Below are 27,191 nucleotides of genomic sequence, written 5' to 3'. Positions count from 1 at the left end.
AGTCTCATGAGGTAAGTACCCATTATTTTAATTGAGATTGAGAATGTGTGTCTACTTTACACATCTGGGATTGAGATTGTTTCTAAGTTTTGCAGTAACCCAGCAGAATAACCTGTTCAGTGTATATACTCTTAGCAGTTTAGGTTAACAGCATCTGAGGTAGGCCTTTGTGGATATAATAATTTCTGTCCAACTTTAAGCTTCTGCTAAGACATGGAATTTTGCTAAATCTTGTGTCGGTGGGCCTTGTCCTGTTCTCCGTTCTAATGAAAGCTTAACAAAGCCATTGCTGTAAAACACAGAGTCTGTAATTTATCCTATTGCTTATGTAATACCATTGTTAAAGCAAGCTCACAGTGACCTGAACTCTGCTTCTCTGTCTTTTGAGCAGATATAAGGATAATAGATAAAACACAGAGAAGTATGGATAATGAATAAAAGCAGATGCTGCATATCTGTATAGCGTGCATTATCTTGTCTCATGAGTTTAGGATGAGGGTTCAAAAATGAGAGATCTCCATGAAGTGACATTCAGCATGAGGAATATATGCAAATTCACATATACTGCTTTTTCTGAAAGGAGGTACATCTGGCTATAACAATATCTGCGTTGCTTTTTTTTTTTTTTTTTTTTTTTTTTTTTTTTACACACAGTTGTCAGTTTTCTGTCACAGTAATTAATTTTTTATCTTACAACGAGAAATGCACAAGAATACTGAAGAAATATCCTGGATGTTACTGAAACCCAGGAAAGCCTGAGAGTATTGGATAGGTATTAATATTAGCCAGTCTTTGCATGCTAGAGTGCTTTGAAATCCTGCTGATAGTAAACCTAGTTCAAACAGTTCGTATTACTTTGTACATGTCTCTAATGATGCTTTGTTTCATTGAAGTGTGCTTGGTTTTATATTTCTCTGCTCTCTCATATGTAGTCATTCAGCTGTGTGACCCTATTTCCTTGACAACAGTCCCAGCACACGCAAGCTCAGTCCAGTGTTAATGAGAAACAGGAAATTCTCATGTCCTATTTAGGCATTCTAGCAAAGGCTCCTAAATAAATATCAGAACACCAAGTTCCGACAGAGCCTGCTGCATTCTCTGTTGTGCTCTGACTTCTAAAAATGGGCTGCAGTTTATTTTAGTAATCATGGTGACATTTAAGGGTAGTTACTGATGAGTCACAGGACAAAAAAGGCAGCACATCATAGCCAAGAGCCTGTTATTTGTCTTATCTTAGTACGACATCTTGCTCGTGGGAGCAGCAAGGGACATGTGTGACAAATCTGGTTTTCACTGTAGCTCTTGTGAGTGTTTGTTGTAATAAGAAAATAAACATTACTAACAGAATTAGCAGAAGAGCTATTTAATGAGAAAATGCATTGACAAAGTTTGTTGACTATAGAGAAGGAAGCAAATACAGGGGACAATTCTGCCCGATAATTAGTATGATATAGTTATTAGTATTAAATAGGCTGTAAACCTGGACATCCAATAAACTGGTCTGAACCCTAGACCAATAGGCAATTAAGAGGACTCTAGTGGACTGTCAGGCCAAATGAAATGCAGAGTACCCCTGCAGGTATATTCTGCTGTATGGGTTCTGAGCTACAGCTGTGGTTTGCATTTCGTTTGGACCAGGTTAAATTTGTAACAAACTTCTTTTGCTGAATTCTCACATAAACGACCCCTAAAATGAATTCTGGCTTTAGTACACCTGTCCACTTAATAATTTGCAGTAAATGTCTTTCTTTTCTAAAGCCCTCTTTCAGACTGGATTAAGTATTAATCAGATTACACTCCTTTTTAATTTCGTTTGAAACTGTTAGGTTTTAAACTGACACGTGCATCCTTTTGTATAACATCTAAATTACAAAGTTTCTATCATTTGCATTTCTATGTCTTTTTTCTTAATTTTTATCCTGAATGGCATCCAGACTTGTATATAAAAAAAACTGAGTAATTTATAGTTCAGAAAGAAATGCCAGTAATTAAAAATATTGGTCAATTGCCTGCAATACAGACTATGAATTAATATACTGTTATTGACTAAGGAAGTAGTCTGATATGCCAGCTCCATGACATAGAGGGATAAAGCCCTGACTATCCAGCAGGTGACCTGAGTTCAAATAGTGGTTCATGCACCTGCTGGAGATGGCAGACATGCATATAAGTGAACAGCCACTATCATCTTGCACACCCTGAGGGGAAGAGTGATGGCTCTGGCAAACCATGAGTGACATCCAGAGGGAACATTAGGTGTTACACTTTTGGGGTTTCAGCCTGCCGAGCCCATGCTAGCATGTTTGCACCAGTAGCCAAGTGGAACTTTGCATACAGTCATGCTTTTCCTGAAGAGACAGCAATGGTGGAGCTGAGAGGAGCCAGTGCAAAGAAAGGGGTGTTTCCAAGAAGAAAGGTAGGCTGCGCCCCCCCCCCCCCCCACACACACAGGACCAGCAAGCTGGCCTTCTCTCTACCTAATGACTTTCACTGGGGAATAGAGGGCCAAGTGGGATTCCTGAGCAGGAATGAATGGAACACACAGCTCTCACCCAGTTTAGGAATATCTGGCTCCCATTTCTCCCTCCCAGAATGAATCGGCCAGTTAAGTGCTAGCTGTGGATCCATCTGGCATAGTCGGGACGGGGCAACAAAAAACATAAGTACAGTGATATGCACACCTAAACTTTTTCCTTTGCGTATCTTGATGAGATTCCCCTGACCCTGAATAGAATAAAGAGGGTATCACAGGTTCATGGGTTTTTACTAAACTTATGGCCAGAGGAGACTATTAAGTACCTCAGCCACATCACCCAGTACTGTGGAAGACTGAAAGTGTCACCCATAAAGTAGACATTCTTACTGTAACAACTGGTTCTATAGCTGTTTGTGTCAACATACCTTTTGGGTGCATATTGCTTGAAAGCTGCCCCTTTCCTCCCCTTTGTACACTGGTGTCTTACAAAGCCCTATTTGGAAAAATCCTCCGTTTTTTTTTTATCTTTTACCTCAGCATCCCAAACTATCCTATCTACTTTATTCTAATGCTTCAATTTATTAAAAAGGCAGTAAGAACTCTTCTTGTCATCATCACAGTAATCATCTGTCTCATAAATTCTTTAAATATGATTTTACAAAGGCTATAAGTGTTTGCTGAGGATACATCACTCCCATGCCTTGGTCAGTTCTTTCACTCTTTAAAATGACTCTCACTGTGCCTGTTAACTCCTTTACATACTTTGGTGTTCGTGTTTAATCCTGTGCTCTGCTTTTTACATGCATTTATCACTTGTATAACACGTTCTTCTCTTAATTTAAAGTCACCTACCTCTTATGCTGAATTCTTCCTGGTTTTAACCAGCAATGGGTGTACCTGCAATTCCCTAAACCTGCATGTTAGTGTGCCATATCACCATTTTTTCACACTTAAGGGGCAATACCATGTACTTTACAGATGACTACCTGTTTCCCTGCATCTGATTTTATTACTCATACACTCTTGAATTTACTCTGTTTTGCTGCAACTATTGCCCTACTCTTGTCCACACTCTTGCAATCACAGCTCATGATAGGTATCCCCCCATCTTAATCTCTGGAACTATCTAATAGTTCCACACTGTAAGCCTGACAGCTCTGGAAGATAATTTACCCCTGTTGGTCCTAAATTATGGAACTCCATACCTACCTATCATGCTCTGACTATTTTTCCTTCAGATCTCTTCATATTTATCACCTCACTAAGGCTACCTGTAACTCCCTCCCCTCCCTAACTTCAGTTCTTATCCCTGCATCAAAAATTGCCTTGAAATGATCATATCTGTAGCAGATTAAACTTTTTTCTATTCTTACAATATTACTATATTTTAGATTATTAATCTGTCAAGATTTATCATGGGATTTATTTTAGACTAGCAAGGACTGACTGTGAGGGCTTTACTCTTGTACCAAATGCTCTGGCTAGAAAGGGGGTACATTCCACTATAACCCCCACCCCTCTGCTATGGAATACCATGATTTATATGATGGTACAGGTAGTACGTTTATCAATCACTTCTTGAGAAAGGAATCGGAGTGGAAGGTGCTGTACATGTAGACTATAACTATTACAAAATAAGGTGCCACTTAAACTTATTTTTTATAAATCAAAATTTAGAGATGTGTTTTTCAGTTTTAGCTCAAGTTTGAGCTGGCCTGCAGAATGCAGTATGTGACTGTACTGTTTAAAAAAATATAGTCATTTGTCACTATTCTTACCTTCATGGTTGTTTTACTGTTGTAATGTCCCCCTTCTTTGGTTTCACAATAATCGTTTCATGATTTCTAATAATTTTCCCTTTTTTCTGTACCTCTTCATATTTATCTGTGGAATTCCCTCTGACCTTTGATGTCATGTTCGCCATTCCACTAAAGCTGTCAGTTCATTTCAGTGCAGGAAAGCTGAGTGTTTTTTCTAGTGGAAGTATTCGTGTCCAAGTTATTGGTTTAACTTCTGATGTTGGAATTCTAAGTCCTTAAAAATGATGACTATTATCTGAGGTCAGCTGGAAGTTCAGATGACACTGGTGATGTTGATGAGGCTCCATACATTAGTAAAATCTTGCTCTAAAATTACCTCAGTCTTATCCTGTACTATTATGTCTACTCTGCCACATACTGTACCATACTCTTCTCAACTTTATATTGTTACGAAGGTTCAGTTTACCACTGCCCTACTTAATATAAAATACTATGGGTCAGGACTTTATTGTAAACACTCATTTTCATCTACCTTTGAATGATTTTTCATACAACTGTATTGACTGTATTATGATTGTTTATACGCAGACATTTACATGTATGCTTAATCAATTCATCACACTATGTATATGTATGTATGTTACTTTCTGTCTGTATCTTGTGGAGATTTTTTTTCCCTAGGGCTGTTCTGAAAATGGATTTTCCACCCATTCTAACTTTCCTGGTCAACAAAATTAATCAGTGAATCAGTAAAGTAAAATAAATTTGGGAAACCACAAATAGTACGAGTTCTGCTAGGATATAATAAATTTCATTTGCTGCAGATTAACAAATGAAAAATATAGATGTTTTCTAGCCTGGTGACTGCATAACTTTCGTTTTGCGCTTACACTTATCACTGTAGGTTAACAGTGGTGCACTTCTGTTTTTGTAAATGTTTTGAGTGGCAATATGTGTATGGGTAAAAAGGTTTTGTTTGGTATTTAGGGGAGGAAGTCAAGTTACTGAATGGTATTGGTCTGTTTGTAAATTAGCTATGAATATGAAATTATGAATAAACACTAACGACCCTCACAGAAACGGACACTGAGTTAGTGTATAAGAGTTGGAGTTTTAAGTTTATGCCATGGTATGCTTACAGCTGTCTGCGTTTGGCCACATGGGTGAAGCCTACATGAGTTTATCACAGCATAGACCATATCTTAGGGTATGTGTTATTGCTATTATATGATTGCTATAATATGATGATTGTGTGCGTTTGGATTTTGTATTGTTTTAATATAATATTAATATATGTTTATAGGTTTATAATATATAGGAATGTAAAATAAAGTATGATTAAGATGTGCACACAATTTTCAAACAAATAACAAGCAAGGATGTTGCTTAAAAGTTCTATTTTTTTTTTACCATTCTGATTATGGAGAAGATTTTATTGCTTTATTCCTTGTCATTTACATTTGTTAACTGTATAACTGGGCTGGTCTGACAAACTTTTCTAACCATGACCCTGGCTAGTGGAAGTACACAGGTTTGTGTCTTTCGGCTTTTTCCCCGTTTAGGGGTCGCCACAGCGGAACTCCGGTTCACTAATAATTGGTAGTTGATTTTTACGTGCCGAGTTACCAGCCCTGATGCACAACCTTCAACGAAGGTACGCCCATTCACACATGTCTACACGCAGTTAATGCTCTAGCTGAGAATCGAACCGAACAGCGTCTTACTGTGAGGCGACAACGCTACAGCAGCACCACCACCACGGGCAGTGGAAGTACACAGGAATGTAGTAAAACAATGTGCATTTTAAAAGCTGAAAGACTTGCAGTCTACAATTATGTACTTAAAGTATGTACCCATAATTTAACAGTTTACGACTATGATTTGACACGAGATGTGTATTGTCATATGGTGCAGGTACATTATATAACATTAATTTAGGTTTATAGGGTGTGTGTAAACATAGAAAGCTAAAACAAGTGGATAGTCAACTCTTAAGGTAATTGCAGAATTTCAACCATCTGTTCTTAAAGATAAAAGAAGGCCAGGTTTATACGTAATTTAATCAATTAGAAAGCTGCAGAATGAATTGCTTTCAGTCTTCACGGGGAACTTTTCTTGCTTCTGTAGATATGGGGGTAGCATGCTTTCTTTTTATTAAGCTCCGTCTTCCTAATGCTACTAAGATGGCAAAGGCTGAATCTATAGATGTAATTTTTCATGATGATTACTGCTCTAGTTTTGCTTTGTGGAAAATTGCAACTAGATTAGATTACTCCGCAGCTCTCTATGTAAAAAGAATGGGAGTCAGTATATGTAAATTGTGCAAATACATTTTTCCTTTTGATGTAGTGAAACTGGAAAAAATGTTGGTGAATTATATTTTATTGGTTACTTTTATGGCTATCGCATTCTGCTTTAGCTGCTATGTGTGTTACTGTGCGGCCATAATATAAATGTTGCATGAAGAATTTCTGGGTTTATCGTTGTGATTAGCAGCTAAGAATGGCATATACAAAGTTTGTTTTCAAATTTGTTAGTTTGGATATTTCCTGTGTTGAAATATTTGTTTGAATTAAAGAACAGGGTAGCAGCTCTATTTCCTCATTATGCAGCTATAGGAGCTCAATATGAGTTAAATAGCAAGCAAACTGTAAGTTTAGTTTTAGCATTCTCATGGTTACTCTGTCCCATTAGTGCATCTGTCTAAGTTTAGTTTTAGTATTCTCATGGTTACTCTGTCCCATTATTTTATCAGTCTAAGTTTAGTTTTAGCATTCTCATGGTTACTCTGTCCCTTTAGTGCATAGGTCTGTGAGTTTTGTTTTAGCATTGTCATGGTTACTCTGTCCCATTATTTTATCTGTCTAAGTTTAGTTTTAGTATTCTCATGGTTACTCTGTCCCATTATTTTATCTGTCTAAGTTTAGTTTTAGTATTCTCATGGTTACTCTGTCCCTTTAGTGCATAGGTCTGTGAGATCTGTTTTAGTATTGTCATGGTTACTCTGTCCCATTATTTTATCTGTCTAAGTTTAGTTTTAGCATTCTCATGGTTACTCTGTCCCATTATTTTATCTGTCTAAGTTTAGTTTTAGTATTCTCATGGTTACTCTGTCCCTTTAGTGCATAGGTCTGTGAGTTTTGTTTTAGTATTCTCATGGTTACTCTGTCCCTTTAGTGCATAGGTCTGTGAGTTTTGTTTTAGTATTCTCATGGTTACTCTGTCCCTTTAGTGCATAGGTCTGTGAGTTTTGTTTTAGTATTGTCATGGTTACTCTGTCCCTTTAGTGCATAGGTCTGTGAGTTTTGTTTTAGTATTCTCATGGTTACTCTGTCCCTTTAGTGCATAGGTCTGTGAGTTTTGTTTTAGTATTGTCATGGTTACTCTGTCCCTTTAGTGCATAGGTCTGTGAGTTTTGTTTTAGTATTCTCATGGTTACTCTGTCCCATTATTTTATCTGTCTAAGTTTAGTTTTAGTATTCTCATGGTTACTCTGTCCCTTTAGTGCATAGGTCTGTGAGTTTTGTTTTAGTATTGTCATGGTTAATCTTTCCCTTTAGTACTTTGTTAGTTTTGCTTTAGTATTGTCATGGTTACTCTGATCCTTTAGTGCATCTATCTGTGAGCTTTGTTTTAGTATTCTGATGGTTACTCTATCCTTTTTGTGCATCGGTCTGGTCTATTTCCATTTTGTAATTCACACCATTGCATAGCTAAGCGATATGTCACATTCATATGTGGAAATTTATATATTTTAGGCTTTATGTATGGGCAGGTTGCTTTTGTCTTGTGAGTCGAACAGAAGTAGGTAAACAAAGCCAGTTGGGAATGCATAGCACATGGAAGTGGTCTATCACTTTAATACAATGCCATTTTAAAATACTGTTGTATTGGAGCAGTTCATTTCTGCTCTGTGTCTTCTAAGTGCAGTATCCAGGGAAGTTTGAGTGATGTACTGTGCATGCACACGCCCATGTACTTGCTGACCACTGATAAAGTATGCCAGTTTTGGTGCATGTTAATGATCGCTTGGGATGCAGATATCACGTTGCACTTTGCATCTAAAACACTGTGTCTGGAATTTGTGGCTTAAGTATATCTGCCAGCAAACAGACATATGTAAACTGCTATTTTTTATGTTTTTATCAGAGGTGTAGAGAAAAGTGAAGCTGCAATTCTTATGTTTAAGTACCCACTTTGAAATATACATCACTGTGGCCATCAGACGACTTTCTGATGGTAATGTAGGCTTTTGAAGGGCAGACTTATTCCCATGAGTAATGCTCAGTTTACAGTTGGCATACACTGCTGTACAACCAGTCAGTGTTCATGTTTTTGAATATTTAACTTTTATTGTATAATTAAGTCGTACTAACTTCTGGGTTTGTGGTTTGTCCAGTATTTACTCTTGAGTGCTTCCATTAGTCCACAACATACCTCTCAGCCTCTAAACATTGACAGTTACAGTACAGGATCAAAAAGTGGAGAGTTTTCATATTTTTTGTAATAGAATGTTTTTTTATATACTAGCCAATACATGGGTCCCTATCATATGCTTGAAGTCCCACAAGTGCAGACCTTACAAGATCGAGCCAGGAATATCAAAAACCCAGAAATTTGAACTGCATGAATGGTCATTGTGCAGGATCACATTTCAGTGGTGATTGTGTTTTTTTTCCTTTCCCCACTGTAATACAATCTTGGAGTTTGTATATATAATTAGCAGTGGATGCAGGGGGTGCAGGCCTCCTGCAAAAAAGCAGGTGTTTGTAGTTTGTAGGTCAAGCTTCCAGGTTTTCGCTATTCCCACCTTGATCTTATAAGGTTTGCAGCTGTGATACTTCGAGCTTATGATAGAGATCCATTTATATAGTTAGTAGTAGTGAATCTTTGTATAGACTTAGTGTTTAATATAGTTTGTTCTCATAAATAGGCCTAACTTTTGAGGTACATCATAACTCTAGGAGTAGCAGGCTAAATCTGGGGGCAAAAATCAGTACGATTTCTAAATCATAGCAGTTCAGAGGAATAGTCCACAAGGCTGTGCAAAGGTTTACATTATAAAATGATCCACGTTTACTGTACTATTTGTTTTCAGTGGCCAGGGATCGGTCCACTGCTTTCAGATTCATTTTTTCAGTGGCTGGGAAATGAGCAGAGGAGGAGGATTTGAAAACAGTTTTAGCCCTTTTCTATGCTTTTACTTTTGTCATGTTTGCCCAGTGTTTGGTGATTGAGGAAGATGAATTTAACTGTTTACTCAGTTATATATTTTAATTTTATTTATTTGTTAACCAGTTAACCCCAATAGGCACAGGTGACCATGAGTACTATCTGGCTAAGTGATTTGCTCATAGTCTCATTTTAAGCAAATGGAGACTGAGGGAATCAAACCCTGGACTACAGAAAACAGCTTAACAGGTCTAACCCTTAATTCTCTACATTAACTGTCAGAATTAATCAAGGCACATCAGTGCTTTACTTAGGTCAACAAATTCAAGTAAAATAAGGTTGACTTTGACGAGGCATTTTCTAGAATAGGGCAAGCCATGTAGATCTACATGCCTAATGATCTAAATAACAAGAAACACCTATGCAGTGAATCTAGGTGCATTTGCTTCAGTGACACTGGCCAACTATTACAGACCATATATGTTTGTAATGGTCAGTATTTCTGCCAATAATTTTATGAAATCCTACTGAAACTGAACACTGTAAGCTTTATATACTGTACATATTGTATACATCTATCCTTTGCTTAAGTCTCAGCAGCCACTGTTTATTATACATAAGGTTCTGCTATTTTGCAGCCAGGCAGAATACAAACCTACATACTATTGTTTTATCTATGTTACACATATTTGTAATGCGATTTATTCTCTGTTCTTGCACTGCACTTTTGTACCCTAGTTGTGACTGAAAAGGGTTAGTAAATTAGTTTGCATACCCACTTATCAAATTGTAAAATAAATAAAACCAGCATGAAGTGTCAAAATGATGTAAAAATGCTACAGGAGTGATAATACTATAAAGGATCATCCTGCGTGTATGTAAGACCCCTGGTCTTAATACCAAAAGAGGTAACAAGAAATGGTGTCATGGTAAGACTTCAACATTGACTGGATAAACAATCCAGTCCAAGGTATATAAGAAAATACTTGGTGTTCTATGTACTGAAACAGTAATTGTACCTTTTGCCCTAGTTAATTCTCTCTTGTATGCTTACACTGTCCGTGGTACAGAAAGGTCTACTTTAGTCAGTCACATATGTAAAGAAACGTATATCTGAGGCAGCATGACTGTTTTTATACCAGTAGTACACTAGCTTATCATGCATGCTAGTTGTATAAGATGACTTTCTGAACATTTCTGCAAACATACTGCAGTTATTCTTATATTTTATATGAGGGACTAGTTAAATGAACAACATACAGATCAAAGGAAATCTCATAATTAATACTTCTGTTATTAATGTATTTATTGTTTGTTTTCTAGTTATGAACCAGAGTTGTTTCCCGGTCTTATTTACAGAATGGTCAAACCAAGAATTGTCCTGCTTATTTTTGTATCTGGAAAAGTTGTACTAACTGGTAAGAAATTCAGTTACTATAAGTGTGTGTGTGTGTGTGTGTGTGTGTGTGTGTGTGTGTGTGTGTGTGTGTGTGTGTGCAGACCTGGATTTGGTTTCATCAGATCTCCACTTATCTTCTGAGAGACAGCACTTCATCAATTAATCAGTTCAGTGCTAAAATGCCACACCTTAAAAACAAAAAAGTGTGCCGTGTGCATTTAGTTTTATTAATAAAGATTACTTTTTTGTTAGTAGAAAATTGATATAGATTGAAATGTCAAACATTTACTGATACAGATTACAGCTGGTTGCTGGCAGGATAGAAATACCTCACATGAAAGACAGCCCAGTGAGAAATGGCAATACCAGCAGTAATGTTGTCAGGCTGTATCTTGCAAAAGCTATTTTAGGGAAACAGTTTGACTCCACTTATTTCAAAATCCAACATACTATACTAGACAGAGAAACCAAAGCTGTTTATACAGCTCAAATATGTGCAAGCATGTTCAAAGGAGGGCATGCTTCATTTTATCATGACAAAACACTGTTAAATTGCAAAATGTGTACTATCGGAGAGCTAGAAAAACATGCCTTTTCATGGAATTTGTTATTTTAGGCAAGAGGAATCATTCATCATAACTTGCATTTCTTATATTTGCTACTTGGAAAAAAAATTGTTTTGCTGATTTTCCTGTTCTTAGAATCTGTATTTAGAATACTTTCTAATTTAGCTCACATATAAATATGGTAAAGAAATCCGTAATTGAATCACAGAAATGAGTGGAAATTACACATCATTTACAAGCATAATTCACAGAATGTCAGCTAACAAAATGTAATGTCATTTTGTAAATCTTTATCCCTTCTGATGTGTAGTTGGACTTTGTTCTCACTGTAACATTTGCAGATGGTATATATGGATTGCATGCATAGTGATGTGTTTGAAATTTTTCCTCACTTGTAAATAGTTATGCCTTGTGGCTATTACTAACATATCCAGGTTTCAGGGCTCTAGCTCCACTTCCTGACGCAGAAAGCTTTGAAGCTTTTGGCACCCAAACTACTCAGTATATTTGGCTCTCCTTGAGCCACCTGCAGTTAGAGCATGTGGAAGGTGCCTTAAAGTTTGAAAAGCTGGCCGACAGTAGCCGATGATCCACTCCTGGGCAAGATACAACCCTTTTAGCTTTGGCTTCTGCAACAGTTATCATTATGTTGACCATCATCTACTTCTAGAATGAATGCATGGCAAAGTATTTCACCTCAGCCATACAATTTCAGCCTGACACTGCCCAGCTGAAGAATCCTACAGTGACTAAAATTATTTTTCCTAGACATTTGTGCAGGTAATAAACTTCATCTCTGCTTGAAAATCAAACTCTTTGCCAAACAAGAATATATGAATTATATTAGGTGTTATCTTGTGGCAGTTCATACACTCTGTGATTTTAATGCTTTAACTTGGTAGGCACAACTGCAGTGGTGGTTGATTTTCTATTAACAAATTTAAAATACAAACTATAATTTTTTGCTGTGCAAACCACCTTTTCACTCTCTAGCCCCACCCACACTTCTTGATCTTATTTCCCTTTAATATTAGTTGCTTTTATTCCAACTTATCTCTTGTCCATTGTAACCACTCCGCTATTATTGCACATCTCTGACTTGTGGCTTTTCAATTTTGAATACAAAAAAAATTTGCTTACTCACTCTAGGCCACACATCTCCAGTGGCTAGTATTTAACCCATCCTCACCACTTATCTCCCTTCTTAACCATTTCTGACCACTTTTGCCCTCAACACAGACACTTTCAGCACATCAAAATTAAACTTAAGACCTACTGACTGTCAAGTCTTCTATATATATATGTCTACCCTAAACCATGTAGCAACTCGTCAAGGACATAATGCTTTTAAAAAGATGAAAACCTTTCTGTCACAAATCCACCACACATTCTCTTAGCTGCTCTGGTACTTTTCAACAACATCTCATTTGGGCTAATTCCAGTCTTATGTTGTCAAGGGCCATATACTCCAACCTTGGCTTTGTCTGTGCCAACACATATCTTTCTGGTGTCTTTTAATAACCCTGTCTCCTTTCATAAATGCCTTAAATCCTTGCATATCAGTGGTTGAAGCCTTTGCAGAAAATTATTCTGCTGCACAGCTGGATATCTACAAAAGCCCAAATATTCAATGTAAATAACACAGTATTGCCAAGCATGAAAGTTACTGTTATCTTGTTTCCTTGATATAATATGTACAATGAAAGATATATCACCAAAGAAGCTTGAAGTGCTAGTACAGTACAGAAAACTGTCTATGTAGTTCTACCTAACCTCTGCAGCTCCCCTAAGCACTAGACAGGAGCGCTGTACTGATTTCCATACAGCTACAATTTAAATCCATCAATACTTGGCAGTATCTGTGTGCCTCTGATACCAGCTATCGTACACCTGAAGATAAAGTCTCAGGACTTGAGTATCTTGTTAAATCTCAAATGCTCATACTAGGAAAACCAAACACTGACTGGAGCAACTGAGCTGACATTATCTCCCCAACAGTCTCATTGCCTTGTCCCAACAATTATCACTTGTACTCACCTAAAGTTGCTAAGAGGAAGGGTATCTTAGAATGCATCCTAGCCTTGCATCCCTGCTGTAAAAAAGTATGTGGCATCACATTAGAGATCTTATGCAGACATCCCTGATTTTTGTCATTTCCATCACTTTATCAGTCTTGAAACTTGAAATAGCTCCGTACTGGTCTTGGGTTCTTTGCGATGCTTAATTCTCCAACTTTTGTGCTATTTGTCTTTATTTTTTTTCTGTGAGTCACATGAGCATGGCCAAAGGAGTGGTGCTTGAGCTCGAGTATAATCCGAATTGTTTGAGTCATGGTAGTAAGGCTGACAGTTTTAAATGTATGCGTCAAGTTGGAAGCAATCCTTTATTGACTTTTAACATCAATGAAATGAGCAGTATTAATGATGACATTATCAGAAATAATTTGGAAAGTGTTTTTATGTTGACATACGAGCTAGAGACTAAAATACTGAACTTGCAGAAGATCCAGTGGCAACGCAAACAGCTGGAGGCATGCCTATGTTTTAAAGTAATGCCAAGAGGACTCCACATCATTAAGATGGCTACCTATGGTATGGTTTTCCTGGACTTATGTGGCAGAACCTAAACATAGAAACCAGTTTTGGTTACATGAACCTGCTTATTGAGCAGTTTATGAAGAATGAGACTGAACTCGTAACTGAAGTCACGTGTTTACAACAAGAAGTTTGTGCCTTATCTCCGGACATGTACAATTTTTTTTTAATGAACTAAATATGGATATTTCCATTTTTGAGCAGAAACTGCACTTACAAAAGAAAAAGAAATTAGAACAGGATCATCGGGACTTCCAAAGAGGGCATGTATTTTCCTGGCCTAAAGAACCAATCAGGAGTAGTATAAGGGACCAGCCCACCTCTCCTACCCAATCAGCTTTCGCACAAGTGGGAGATAGGAATGAGGAAGCAAGACCTGCTACCACCAGTGAGATATTATGAGATATACCAACAGCCGATAGTGATGTGAGGAGGAAAATTAAGGACAATAACATAGCTGAACAGGTTGTTTTTTTTTCCAAGGTTTCCACTCCCCATAAGAGAGCATTTACCATCTCCATGTTCTCAGAGCAGAAGGGGAGAAAACATATGAAGACAGAACAGAGTTAAGAACACAAAGAAAACCTGGCAACTTATGAATTGGGATTGATACTGAACATTTCTCAATATGTCTTAAATGAAGTTGAAGAATCACTGCTACGGAAAGGTCTTTCTTTTATACCTTCCATACATACCGATTTTGTAGACTTTACTTTAGATGTTAAAATTTTCAGTAGAAATGTCACTCTGAAGTTATTGTATGGCAATAATAGCAACAGCAATGTTTTTTTAGTTTAAGAAACTGACTTCTCTGTTACATCCGTTGCTGGAGGCATTTAAAAAGGCATGCGATAAAGATTTCTTAAGCCTTATGCAGACAAGTAAAAAGGGTTATAATTTTTATAATTTAATTATTTCTAAGCATAAAGCCTTACTAGATTTGCAAAATAACTCCAACATAGTTATTAGACCCGCAGATAAGGGCAGGGCAGTGGTTGTCTTAGACTGAGAGATGTATTATGATAAAATGATTGGAATGTTAAGTAATACAGATACTTATACGAGTTTGACGAATGAACAGTTGAATAGGATTATTAGGAATGTGCAATACAGATCTATATGATTTTTTGATGACCAAATGTTATAGACCAAGAGCTGTACAATTATTTGTTGGTAGCTACACCTTGTGTTCTGACTTTGAGGCCTCCCTAAAGTGCATAAAGACTTGGTAAATCTCCAACTAAGACTGATTGTATCAAGTAAGGGATGGCTCACTGAACCCCTGTCTATGTTGAGAGACAACTCAAGGCTGTTGTGGATAAAACACCCACTGTAATCAAGGACACCGAACATTTCCTTAGCACTCTATTGGATGTTTTTTTCATAGTACCAGACCATCAATAATGTTAGTCATCCTGGATGTGACTTGATTGTTCACAGTTATATCCAACGACACTGATGCTGATTTTGTGACACAGTTTTTAACAACCATGGGCTTATCCAGTGATGAGATCTTGATGTATTGTTTGTTGTTAGATTTCATTTTGAATAAGATTTTCTTTTTTGATGAAAGGTATTTACAGAAAAAAGGGGTTGCCATGGGCACATCTTATGTCAATTCAAATGCCAATATAGTAATGGCATATTGGGAGATCGATTTAGTATTAAATGGGGGGTAGAGTTCTCTCAACAGATTCCATATTACAGAAGGTTTGTGGATGATGTTTTTCTAGTGTGGAGTGTTTCTGAATCAGGACTTCAGATACTTCTGGACTAAATTAACTCTTCTACTGATTTTTTAAAGTTTGTAGGCAAATGGTCTAATGAGGGGATAGAATTCCTTGATGTATTCATTCATAAATATGGGGATACAATACAAACTGAATTATTTAGGAAGGCATGTAGAAGGAATAATTTACTACATCACAGTAGCATGCATCCTCCCCATGTATACAGAAAATTGATTCAAGGACAGGAGTATCTAGACTTACAAGCTCAGATGTTAGATGTGATACAGCTCTGAGAGGATTGGGAAATGAACTTATAGAAAGAGGCTATAAGAAGGAAGAATACATCCTTTTACATGATACTAATTCATTGATAGGAGAAATAGAGGGAGACCATACCTTAGAGATAGAAGAGATCCAGGACACTGAGAATACAAAGAATGACACAGTTTTTGTTAATAAATGTAGGATCGCGATACCTTTCTCCACTAACAAAGCTGTTCGAGATATTATATAGAAGAACTGGAAGATACTGATTGATGAAAAAATCAGTAGTCTAATATGTGACAGACCCAGCAATGCATATAGAAATAAGTCACTTAAGAGGTTACTTTGCTATGAGAAAGCCAAGAACAAGAGAGAGCAGTTGGTGAGGAGAGGGACGTTTGGCTGCAGGAGTTGCAACCATTGTATTTATATGGCTAATAGCAAGTTTCACACATCCCACCACTCCAAGCTTTTGAGTTTAAGCGCTACGCAGATTGTAAGACCAGAGATCTGATTCATTTAGCACATTGTACAAAGTGTCTGGCTTTCTATGTAGGAAAATCAAATCTGACATTAAGGGAATATGCGAGAGTGCATCTTTGTTACTAATAGAGGATGAAAGCAATGCATTAGCCAGACATGTCCCAAGTAATGACCCGTCTCATAGATTTGTGTTGCTGGTTTTAGAACTTGTTGACAAAAGTATTAGGTTAGGTAATTTTATGAATTTCACTGAGAAGCTTGAAATGAAATGGGTAATTAGACTACAAACCGATAAAGCACATGGCTTGAACAATAGTGTATTTAAAGCCCTTTCTAATAGATAGACCCCTGACACATTAATTATGTTTCAAGTCAGTAACTAGTTATATAGTTTTGGGATTTCACTGTATTATGATTTGTGATTTCATATCTATGTATTACTATATTTTTAGATTATTTCTATATCTTGTGATGGTCATTTCTGTGAATACAAGTCCTATATATTAGATATGAACCAGCATTTTCCCAGGTTCTCTAAGTGATACAGAGCTCCTTTATTGTTTAACTTTACTCCCATCTACTGCTGTTATGAGATTTTACACATCTCTAGCATAGTGCATTCTTTATCTGATGGTGTCAATTTTCATCATTCCTCAACAAATGGGACAAAGTCTACAGCTACCTGAATCTTGGGAGGACTATAAGGAAGGATATCCTGAGCACTGTTGAGCAGAAGACCGCTCTTCCCCTTCAGACCAGATCCAATTTGTAACGACTGATAAAGGTATGAGGATTAGCCCAAATTGCAGCTGCACAGATATCATCCATGGGGGACCTGAATAAAAATATTAATGTTAGCATGGACTTGGTTGAATTGGCTCTTAAAGGTTTCAACAAAGATGAACCTAATTTGCAGACAAAGGAAATGCAATCCGTTAACCACTTGGCAAGAGATACTTTGGTAACTGGATTGTCCAATTTTGATTCAGCAAAAGAAACACATAATAGATCTAGTTTTCTCAAATCTATAGTTCTGTCAAATAGAAACATAATTGTCTGTGAGCATTCAACAGATGTAACGTAAATTCTCCTTTGTTCATGAAATTTGGAAAGAAAACTGGAAGATTAATAGATTGATGTCAGACTCTGACGCCACGTAAGGAAGGAAAGAAGGATGGGTGACCTGTAATGCTACCCACCCTTCATGGAAAATTAAATAAGGAGGCTTAGAAGATGGGGCATAAAGCTCAGAGACTATTCAAGCAGGGCTTATAGCTATCAAAAAGAGTTTTCCAGGTTAAAAACTTTACTTCACATTTTCCAAAGGTTTCAAATGGAGGCCAAGTTGAAGCTTGTAATGCCCAATTCAAATCCCATGGTGGAGTTGGATCTTTAACAGGGGTTTAAGGAAAAAAAGTTCTCCTTATAAAGGACTGACACAGTTTTGAAGAAGCTAAGGAGGAATCAGTTACTTCTACTTGGAAATTAGAAATGGCAGCTAGTTGAACTTTAACAGTGGAGGAGCTTACAGCCGAGTGCTCCTCCAGGCGTTTCTGCAGTTAACCCCTACTGCACCTCTAGGCATCAAATACTGCTTGTTCTTATTTGCATTAATAATTCCAAAACCATGTTACATACAAGGTATCAGAATATTTCATCTTGAAGCATACATGATTACAAACAATTGTATTGATATTTGACCTCTCTCAATGAGTATTTGTTCATAGGTTCATAGGTTGGTACTAGGCTATCAGCCCTAGGGGCCTATAAAGCCTAGCCATAACAATTCCTTGGATATTTCTTCCACAATATTTACTTCTCTAGACCCCTGTCTAGCAGGGTGACTGACATGATCCCCAGGGTGAATTTCCTATCTCCCATCCAATCATCACGGTTCCTTTTGAAGAGGGCCAAGGAGGCACTCTGCTTGACATGTATGGGCAGTCTATTCTAGAGTATGGGGAGTCTCGGTCAGGAACCTATCCCTCCAGCATGTTTTGTTCATTGTGATGGCAAGGTTTAGATCCCTGGAGCATGCGGCTCTGAGGGATTGGGATTTCTTTAAGTGGAGCATGTCCAACAGCTCAGGGTTTGACATGGCCTTGTATGTTAAGCAGAGATGGCCTCTGAGTAGACGATATGCCACAGAGTATAGCTGGAGTTTTTTTAGATGGTCAGCATATGGCATCTGCTTTAGGCCTGTGATTCTTTTAGTGAGGTATTTCTGTGGCCTTTCCAGCTGTTGCAGATGTCTTGTGAGGTACATACCAAATGGGGCATTATACTCTATAATGGGTCTAATGAGGGATGAGTACAATGGGACAATGACCTCCTTTTTTCTGGATGAAAAGCCCTTAGTGATGAGGTGTGCCACATAGAAGGATTTCCTGACTGTTGTGGTGATGTGGTTATCAAAAGTGAGACCACTGTCCACCTGTGTCCCTAAGTCTCTCATCACACTTTTGATGTTTAGTGTATGACACCTATGTGGTAATTCATGGTTACATGTTTTTTTCCAAAGGGGATAACTATACATTTCTTGGCATTAAGCTTGAACCCATGGCTCTGGCACCAGGCATCTGTTTCTGTAAGGCCCTTTTGTAGAATATCCACATCATTTGGGGATTCAATAATGGCTCCCAGTTTGCAGTCATCTGTGAACTTTGTTAGCCAGAGTCCCTTAGTGTTGGCCTGTACTTCAGAGAAGTAGATGCCAAACAAGAGTGGTCCCAGGACTGAACCCTGAGGTACTCTACTTGTCTGGAGCTGGATTTGGAGTCGGCTACTTTTACAGTCTGGGTTCTGTCAGTAAGCAAGTTGGCAACCCATCAAGTGACACAGGGATTTATGCCCAGCTTAGTAAGTTTATCTGTGATTCCAGAGTGGGGGATGGTGTTGAAGGCCTTGGCGAGGTCCAGATAGGCTGTGTGGACCGTCTTACCCTCGTCTACAGCTCTGGAGACTGATTCAAAGAAGTCAATCAGATTCAGGAGACAAGATCGGCCCTTCACAAACCCAAACTGGGTTAGAACTATAAGGTGATAACTTCATTTTTAAAAGGCTCAAACCACGTCCACTGGGAGTTAAAGGTACACACTGAAAAGAGCTGTACTGGAGGGAACTACAGCCCAAATCTACAGAACTTTAGGTATTGGTGTATTAAAAAGAGTGAATGGCTCTTTGTTATGCCCCAAAAACACAAATCTTTTCCATTTGCGTCTGTAAATTTTTCTAGTGGAGGGTTTATAGGAAGACAAAAGAATGCAATGTACAGTGAAGGAGAGCCTTGAATGTCTGGCCATTAATGGAAGTGGAGAAACCATGCGATCAACTTTAGGCCTGAAATGTCTGGGTGAATCATTCCTGTCTGGTGACACAGGAGGTCTGGAATTGGATCCAGAATCAATGGTGGGCAAGTAAGATGAGGCCAAAGGAAGGGGAACTAAATCTGACTAGGTCACTAAGGTGCAATGAGGATGCCTGTGCTCTTCAATTGGGATGCTATCTGGAGAAACTTTGGGATTACGAGGGTTGGGGGTAAGCATAAAGGAGACCAGGGGGCCATCTGTGGAGTAGAGCACCTCTCAGTGATTCCTCAGGTGGGAGGATCAGGGCAAAGAACCTGCGGCACTTGTTGAGGGGGGCATGCAAAGAGGCTGCAGCAAGGTTGGCTCCATTGGCAGAATATCTCTTCCACAACTTTCATGTTGAGAGACCATTTGTAAGCCAATAAAATGGACTTGCTGAACTTGTTTGCTAGCACGTTGGATTTCCCAGGAATATGCATTATCAGAAATCAATTGAAAATCACCCATTGCCACACTCTGAGCTTCTCGACACAAGAGGTAAGACCTGTTTTTTCCTTGTTTCTTGATGTACCATACCGCTGACATATTGACTGTCTGAACTACAGTAGCATCAAAAGAGAGAAAGTCTTGAAAGGTCTGCAATGCTAGGAGTACTGCTCTCATTTCCAGGACATTGATGTGTATTGGCCCCTTCGGGGGACCAGGTGCCTTGGACTGTCTTTCCCAAAAAGTGACCCCCAAGCCAATTTGGGAAGTATCTATGGTCACTGTGGTTTTGGGCTGAGGAAGAATGAAGGAATGCCCTTGTAATATCTGATCTGAGCAAATCCACCACAACAGGTACATTTTGCATGCTTGAGTTATTCTGATCTCTAGACCGGCGTGGAAGGAACCCGGGTAGACATAAGTTGGTGCAAAATATACCATTGAATTGCTAGGGTCTGTTGACTTCTCATATCCTACCTTGCTAATGGAACCAGGACTATTGCAACTGACACTGACCCCAAGGCTTGTAGAATCAATTGAGCTGATGGAAAAGAATTTTGAATTATCTTTTTGACTTGAAATCGAATCGTTTGTACCCTTGGTAAAGGAAGACAGGCTGTCAATGACACCATATTGAACAGGCCCTCTATGAAGTCTAATGTCTGAGATGTTTTAGCTGAGATTTGTTGTGACTGATGGTGATTCCTAGATGAAAACAAAACTGGAGTACATAATCTCGTGCTTTTATCAAAAGATGCTTGGTCAGAGCAGTTATGTGCCAGTCATCCAAGTACGGAAACACCTGGAATCCCTGCAGTCTCAAGTGAGCTGCTTCTACTGCTGTGCATTTACTGAACACTCTGAGGCTGTGGTGAGGCCAAAGGGCAGAGCTCTGAATTGGTAATGACTGGCTCCCAGCCAGAAACATAGGTGTCTTCTAGATCTGTTCATTTTTATGTGATAGTATGCATCCTGAAGATCTATTGAGCACATCCAGTAGTTCTTGTGCAGGAAACGCAAAATGGACTGAACCATGACCATCTGGAACTTTGTTTACTGAACTGATTTGCTCAGATTGCTGAGACTCAAAATTGGTCTCCAGTCCCCTATTTTCTTTGGCACAGAAAGAATTTTTAGTAAGTTCTGGACTCTTTCTGGTCTGGGAGGACCTCTTGGATTACTTTTTGTTCTAGCAGCTTTTTCATTTCCAGTTCTGCTGCTTTCCGCTGACCGGGTGGAACATCTGGAATTTTGTTTAGTGTTGATGGCGGGAGGGTTTTATGTAATCTCTGGAAATGATCTTCTGCACCCATGTATTTTTTGTAATGCTAGCCAGGATCTCTGGTGCAGGGATCGACGACCCTCAACTGCATCCAGAAATGGACAATCGGTCCTCCTTTTATTTGACTAGTAGGGTCTGTCAGGGCAATTATCTCTGCATCCCTGGTTCTGTGGACTTGCTCTGCCATGTGGACAGCATCTTCCATTAGAGATTCCCCCCTCTGCCCCACCCTGGGACTTTCTGAACCACATTTTTGACCACTTTGTCGATTTCTAGAAAATAGTTCTTTGAGGAGTCGAAAAACATATCCCCATTGCAGACAAGGTCTTAGCATCCTGCTCAGACCTGGATAGTGCATCTTCAACTTTAGGGGCAAACAAAGAACTTCCATGAAAGGGAGCATTGACAAAGGAAGATAAAATAAAACAAAGTCCTTGTTGGCCGTGGTACACCAACAACCAAGCTGAATAAATAAACTGGAAACAGGTAAATTCTTTGAGTACTTTCATTCTTTACTATATGGAACTTCATCAGAAACAAAACATAATGTATTTTATTTTGTGGTGAATTTCCCTTGGCTCCAGCTATTAACAAAGGAAAAATTGAAGGGTTCCACAAAATCATACAGGTGCATCCACACATTTCCTAATGGAAATGCCTGCACCTGATGCCCTTGAGGTACCTTCAGTTGCATGTGAAATGAGCCTGATGAATGAATTGAAAATGGACTGTAGAGTAGCCCACTGTGAATCAATAGAGATCTGCCTCAGATGTAATGGACCCAGAGAGAGAGATTTGGATAGCTCTTTAATCAAATCCCTCTGAAGTCTGGTGAGGTGTGCCAAATCATTCCATGATCTGAGTGCAAAAGTCACTGAAGCATATACATGCTTCCCAAATCTATCCAGCACCGTGGACTCCCTGTTAGGAGGATGGACAGATGAACGTTGTTCCATGAGTTCCTTCTTTGTGGCTGCTGCTATGACTATGGTGTCTACTGGTACCTTTTGCTCCAAAATTATCTTCCTTTTGTTGGTGCCAGGATCCTTATCTGGTATTTTGGGCTTCAGCTCAACACCATCTGGTTCCTTCCACACCCACCTAGAGATCAAATCTTTGAGCTTGTCAGTGGGGGAAGTCACCCAGGAGGTAGATGGGCCAGACCCAAAGGCTTCCAGGAATAGCTTCCAGGAATAACTATTCCTCTTGGGAAGGGTTATCAGTAGACTAACCACCCCGTTGCTTAATGATCTCCAGGATGTCTCCAAAGGAGGCCTCATTAGGTGGTGATCTTGGGGACCCTTCCCCCTCATCAAAATCTGTATCTTCTTTGACGGACACTTGGGGAGAGTCTAAGTGCCTCCTTTTGCACTTTCTCTTCCTAGGGACTTCTTTGGTGGGATGCTCCGGAGAAGTATCCAAAGTCATGCGTATACCCTGCTGGGTAGTCTGGAGACTTTGGGCTGGCTGTATCTGTGGAGTAGAATGCCAAGGCTCCAGGCACAAAGACATGAGAATGGGAAGACTGATCTGGGGGGTGAATCATCCTTCCTCTAGAGGTAGAGAATACTCTCTCCACTACCTCAAAGGCAGAATGCCCCAGGGAGAAGGAGGTAGATGGTGCCAAGAAGATATACTTCTGAACCATTGGATCCTTCTGACCTAAAGGCAGTGCACCTGAGGAAGAGGTCAGAGTCGTGCTGTCTGAAGCAAAGGCTCCAAGGGGCAGAGACTGATCTGACAGTTTCCGAGTCTACTCCAACACCCTTGATCCGGCAATGGTGTTACAGCTCAGAGTCATCCAGCTCTGATGTGCTTAGAGCTGGTCCACCTGTAGAAGGTATTGAAGCAAAAGATACCACAGTCTTCAGATCTGACACAGATGGTTCCAGAAGGTATTGGAGCAGAAGATACCACAGTCTTCATATCTGACACAGACGATTCCAGAAGTCTCAGATCCAGGAGACCCAAAGCTGTAGGTCAGATTGGAGAAGAAAGGAAGACGGGTGGAGTAGTACTGGTAAAGGTCTCCAAACTGGATGGGATAGGAGCCAGGAGAACTCCCATCTGAATTTGTGCCAAGAGAAATTTCCTCCTCATTCTATCCACATCTGCTGTTGTCAGACTCCTGGAAGAATGAGAAGAGAAGGCCACTGAAGGGGTCCAAGAATGATGGCATCTCTCTAGGAGCAGTGATGGTAGATGTGAAGGGACAGGGTCTACAGATGATGCATATCGGGTCATAGGGAGCTTCAGCTCCAAGTGTGTCAGATTTGATAATATGGATCTTTTGTCAGAAGCTGTCAGATCCAAGGGTTTAGTCTTCGGATCCATGGAACTTGAATCCGATCACTTGGGCACCTTGGGAGAAAGTTCGATCCGGGTCTGAGTTAGGAGTGGATGATCTGGAAGGGTCCAATGTACACTCTCTGGACTCCTCCTTATCTGATTTTTTTGGAGGTTTGAGCTCCAGATGGTCTTCAAAAAAACAGAAGGTAATAAACCATTTAAAATTAGGTGGTTATTGTGATCTGCTAAGGCCCATGGATTAAATCACATGACTCTCTTAAATGAGCTGGGCCTAAGCAATACACACATGAGTCCTGTGTGTCAGATAAAGGTATCTTATGGCCACAATCCTTACTTTTTTTTTAAACCCAAAGGTTTTTCAGCCATACTGGAGCAGGAAAATTAACTACAGCAATAATAAAAAAAAAAGTTTCTTCCTTACAAAAAAAAAAAAAAGTGAAAAGGGAATTACTGGCAATGGCAAATAATAAGATTACCACAAGGGTATAAGATAGAAAAATGTACCAACAATGGTAAATGAGGAAAACTGTGATGAGCATATAACGCATAAGGGAGGAATATATAATATAACTAGAAAAGGTTACTGAAAAGACAAGGTGCTGTATCACTTACAATACCACACTAAAGCTCGAGAGCTATCATACACGAAGGTGGCAAATGAAATCTGAAGTATGGTAGGGGACTAGAGCATTATGCATAAGGGAGGAGCTAGAGAGTTTCCAGTATCCAAGAGTTGTAAAAAGCATCTGAGTTGGATCCCAGGGTCGGATCTGAATCCACTTGAGGAATGAATTAAAACTGACATCAGATCAAATTATTGCCCAGAAGCACTGTACTCTGCTCTAGGGACATTGTCCCTTACCCTGTGTTGAGCAGTTGAGGGAGATGGTGGCTGTGTGTGTGTGTGTGTGTGTGTGTAGTTTTGGGGTTGTAGGAGACTTGCCTTGTATGGAGTCACCTACAAAAACTTTGTGCTGATCTATTATTTTGAATGTAACAGGCAAGTTTTAAGGTTATATGAGTGAGCATTTGCAGGATATATGATTGTTTTACAATTGCTCATAGTAGAACCTATAGTACTGTGAGTTTCTCAGTGTTGAATGTATGGGCCTGGGTCTGCACTAGCATATTTGGCAATGCTGTTAAGTGGCATGCATGACTGTAACTGGACATAGTTTTGTGGTTTAAATTGTTCGCTACAATGCTAACTACTTTGATTGCAGAGGCTTGTCACAATGTAACATTAATGCAGCTGTAGCTAAATGCCAGTTTGATTATCTGCCATTCATGATTTAGAAGGTTGCTTGTGTAGACTCTCACATATACTTAAAAGGACATGAATATGCCATGCAAAAGTAAGGTCTGAATGTATTATCAGAGTGATGTCGGATAGTGATTTTGCCCCTCCCCCAGCTAACGTTTGTGGGGGGGGGGGCTTCAAATTAAAACCAGCCAGCTACCAAAAGCCTAACTGTTCTGTGTGCACATAGAGCAGAATATAAAATCATCACCGACTAAAATCACTGGTGCTTAGAACTTCCTTGCGTAATAGGGTAGGGTTATCCCTAGTTCTGCAGGCTTGAACATGCTAAAATAGAGATTCATATAATCCTTTAAAATGCAGTTTTTTTTTAAAGTAAAAAAAAAAAAAAGTATAAAGAAATGCATATATGTCTTGCCACAAGATGTCAGTAAGAATACATTATTTTTTTTGCAATAATATGAGCCAGTTTCATCACCTCATCATTTTTGGCTTTAACTAGCAGTTAATTAAAGCATTAATGCCTGGTGATAATGTCTAAGTGTGAGACTCTGTGCATTTCTGAATGCCTGTGAATATGATTAGGTAAAAAAGGACACTCAGAATTTAACAAGAATTTTCATGGCGAGAAACTCTTTAACAAGACTAATCCTGTTCTAGCATTCAAGCCTATTGCAGCGGGGAAATGTGATAATGAGGTTCATGTGTGTGTGTGTGTGTGTGTGTATATATATATATATATATATATATATATATATATATATATATATATAAAATATATGTATGTGTAGGTATGTATGTATATATATATATATATATATATATATATATATATATATATATATAAAAATATATATCAAAGCAGGTCACAAAGACTGAAACACGGCTGCATACAAATCTACATAACTTCAAATGTAGAAAATAAATCCACTTTAATCGAAGATAAAACAGGCTGAACGCTTTCACAATATAATTTGCTTCGTCAAATCACATTTGCTGTTGCATATATATATTATATGAATTGTATATTACAACTAACCAATAAGGGTAAATGCTAACCAATAAGAGTTCTTCTGTTATTTACCATTCTGCCTGCACTGCCTTCTGCATTCATAGTTTTCTTACTGTGGCAGTAAGAGAGCTTGGTCTTGGTTAAAAAAAAAAAAAAAAAATCAGAGTGCAGCCCACTCTTGCTATATCATATTGTAATGTTCTTCCTCACAGGATTCCCTTGCTATTACAAGTAGCTACACTGTAGCATCAAATGTGCCTTAAAACTAGCTTCAGTAATAGAAAATGGCACTTGTTTATGCAGTTCCCTGACCCTCCAGGCAATGCTGTCTACCATTACCCACAAAAACTTTGTAATGATACTGTTGCAGCTCCACGGTGAAATCTTTCATACTAGTACACTGTACTAAAGTGCATCAGTCTTGTAGTTCCTCTCTGTCTTTCATAATTTCATCCTGCACTACAGCCAATGGCTTCTGACTAAATGTGAATCAGCCTGACCTGGCAATGTGATTATTGTATTGAACTATGTACCCCTACGGTATTCCTTCGGTACATTTTGTGAAGAAAAGTTGCAACAGTGATTGTTCTGCATAAAACACTTACTGTAGGGATTGTATTTTTTGTGACCTACACAAACATGATTGGAGTATAGATCAGGTTTGGATTTTAACATAAATACTGACTATAGCAATGTCAGAGTACAGTGGTCTATTAATAAAACTATTGTAAATTATAATTGCTAACACTTAAGTTAGTATACCCTTTGTATATTAACAGTGAGCCTTCTAATTGTTAACAATAGTTACCATATACTTTTAATGAATAAAGTTAGGTCCCAAGTTGGGCAGTTAGATGACATGGGGAAGGGGAGATGACCACAACGGCAACATGGGAATAAGGGAAACTGCAGCATTTGAGACTAGGCAGAGAAACTCTAACTCAAGGTAAGAAAATGATGGGGCCTCAAGTTATTCCAGAACAGGTTCATTTGTGTATACTAGGCTAATGACCACTGGGAACTTTTTAAGCCTAGCCATGCAGCCTCAATATATCTTACAAGTTTAGGGACCTTAACATTATTCTAAT

The 27,191-nt window shown here is 38.7% G+C and overlaps 1 protein-coding gene across 3 annotated transcripts in view; it reads left to right on the top strand.

The window, feature by feature from the left end:
• TBPL2 (TATA-box binding protein like 2) overlaps positions 1-27,191 on the top strand; it is a 559,024-nt gene that overhangs the window by 432,282 nt on the left and 99,551 nt on the right. For all 3 annotated transcript variants that reach the window (XM_044074426.1, XM_044074424.1, XM_044074425.1), the window contains one exon: positions 10,732-10,826. In XM_044074426.1, coding sequence (XP_043930361.1) covers positions 10,732-10,826 — 95 coding nt within the window. The remainder of the gene's footprint in view (positions 1-10,731; positions 10,827-27,191) is intronic.

The sequence above is a fragment of the Protopterus annectens genome, chromosome 6.part0 (assembly GCF_019279795.1).
Source record: "Protopterus annectens isolate FY-2018-M chromosome 6.part0, PAN1.0, whole genome shotgun sequence".
NCBI classification, from domain to species: Eukaryota; Metazoa; Chordata; order Ceratodontiformes; family Protopteridae; genus Protopterus; species Protopterus annectens.
Note: the sequence above shows the minus strand (reverse complement) of the source record. Positions and strands in the feature narration are given on the sequence as shown.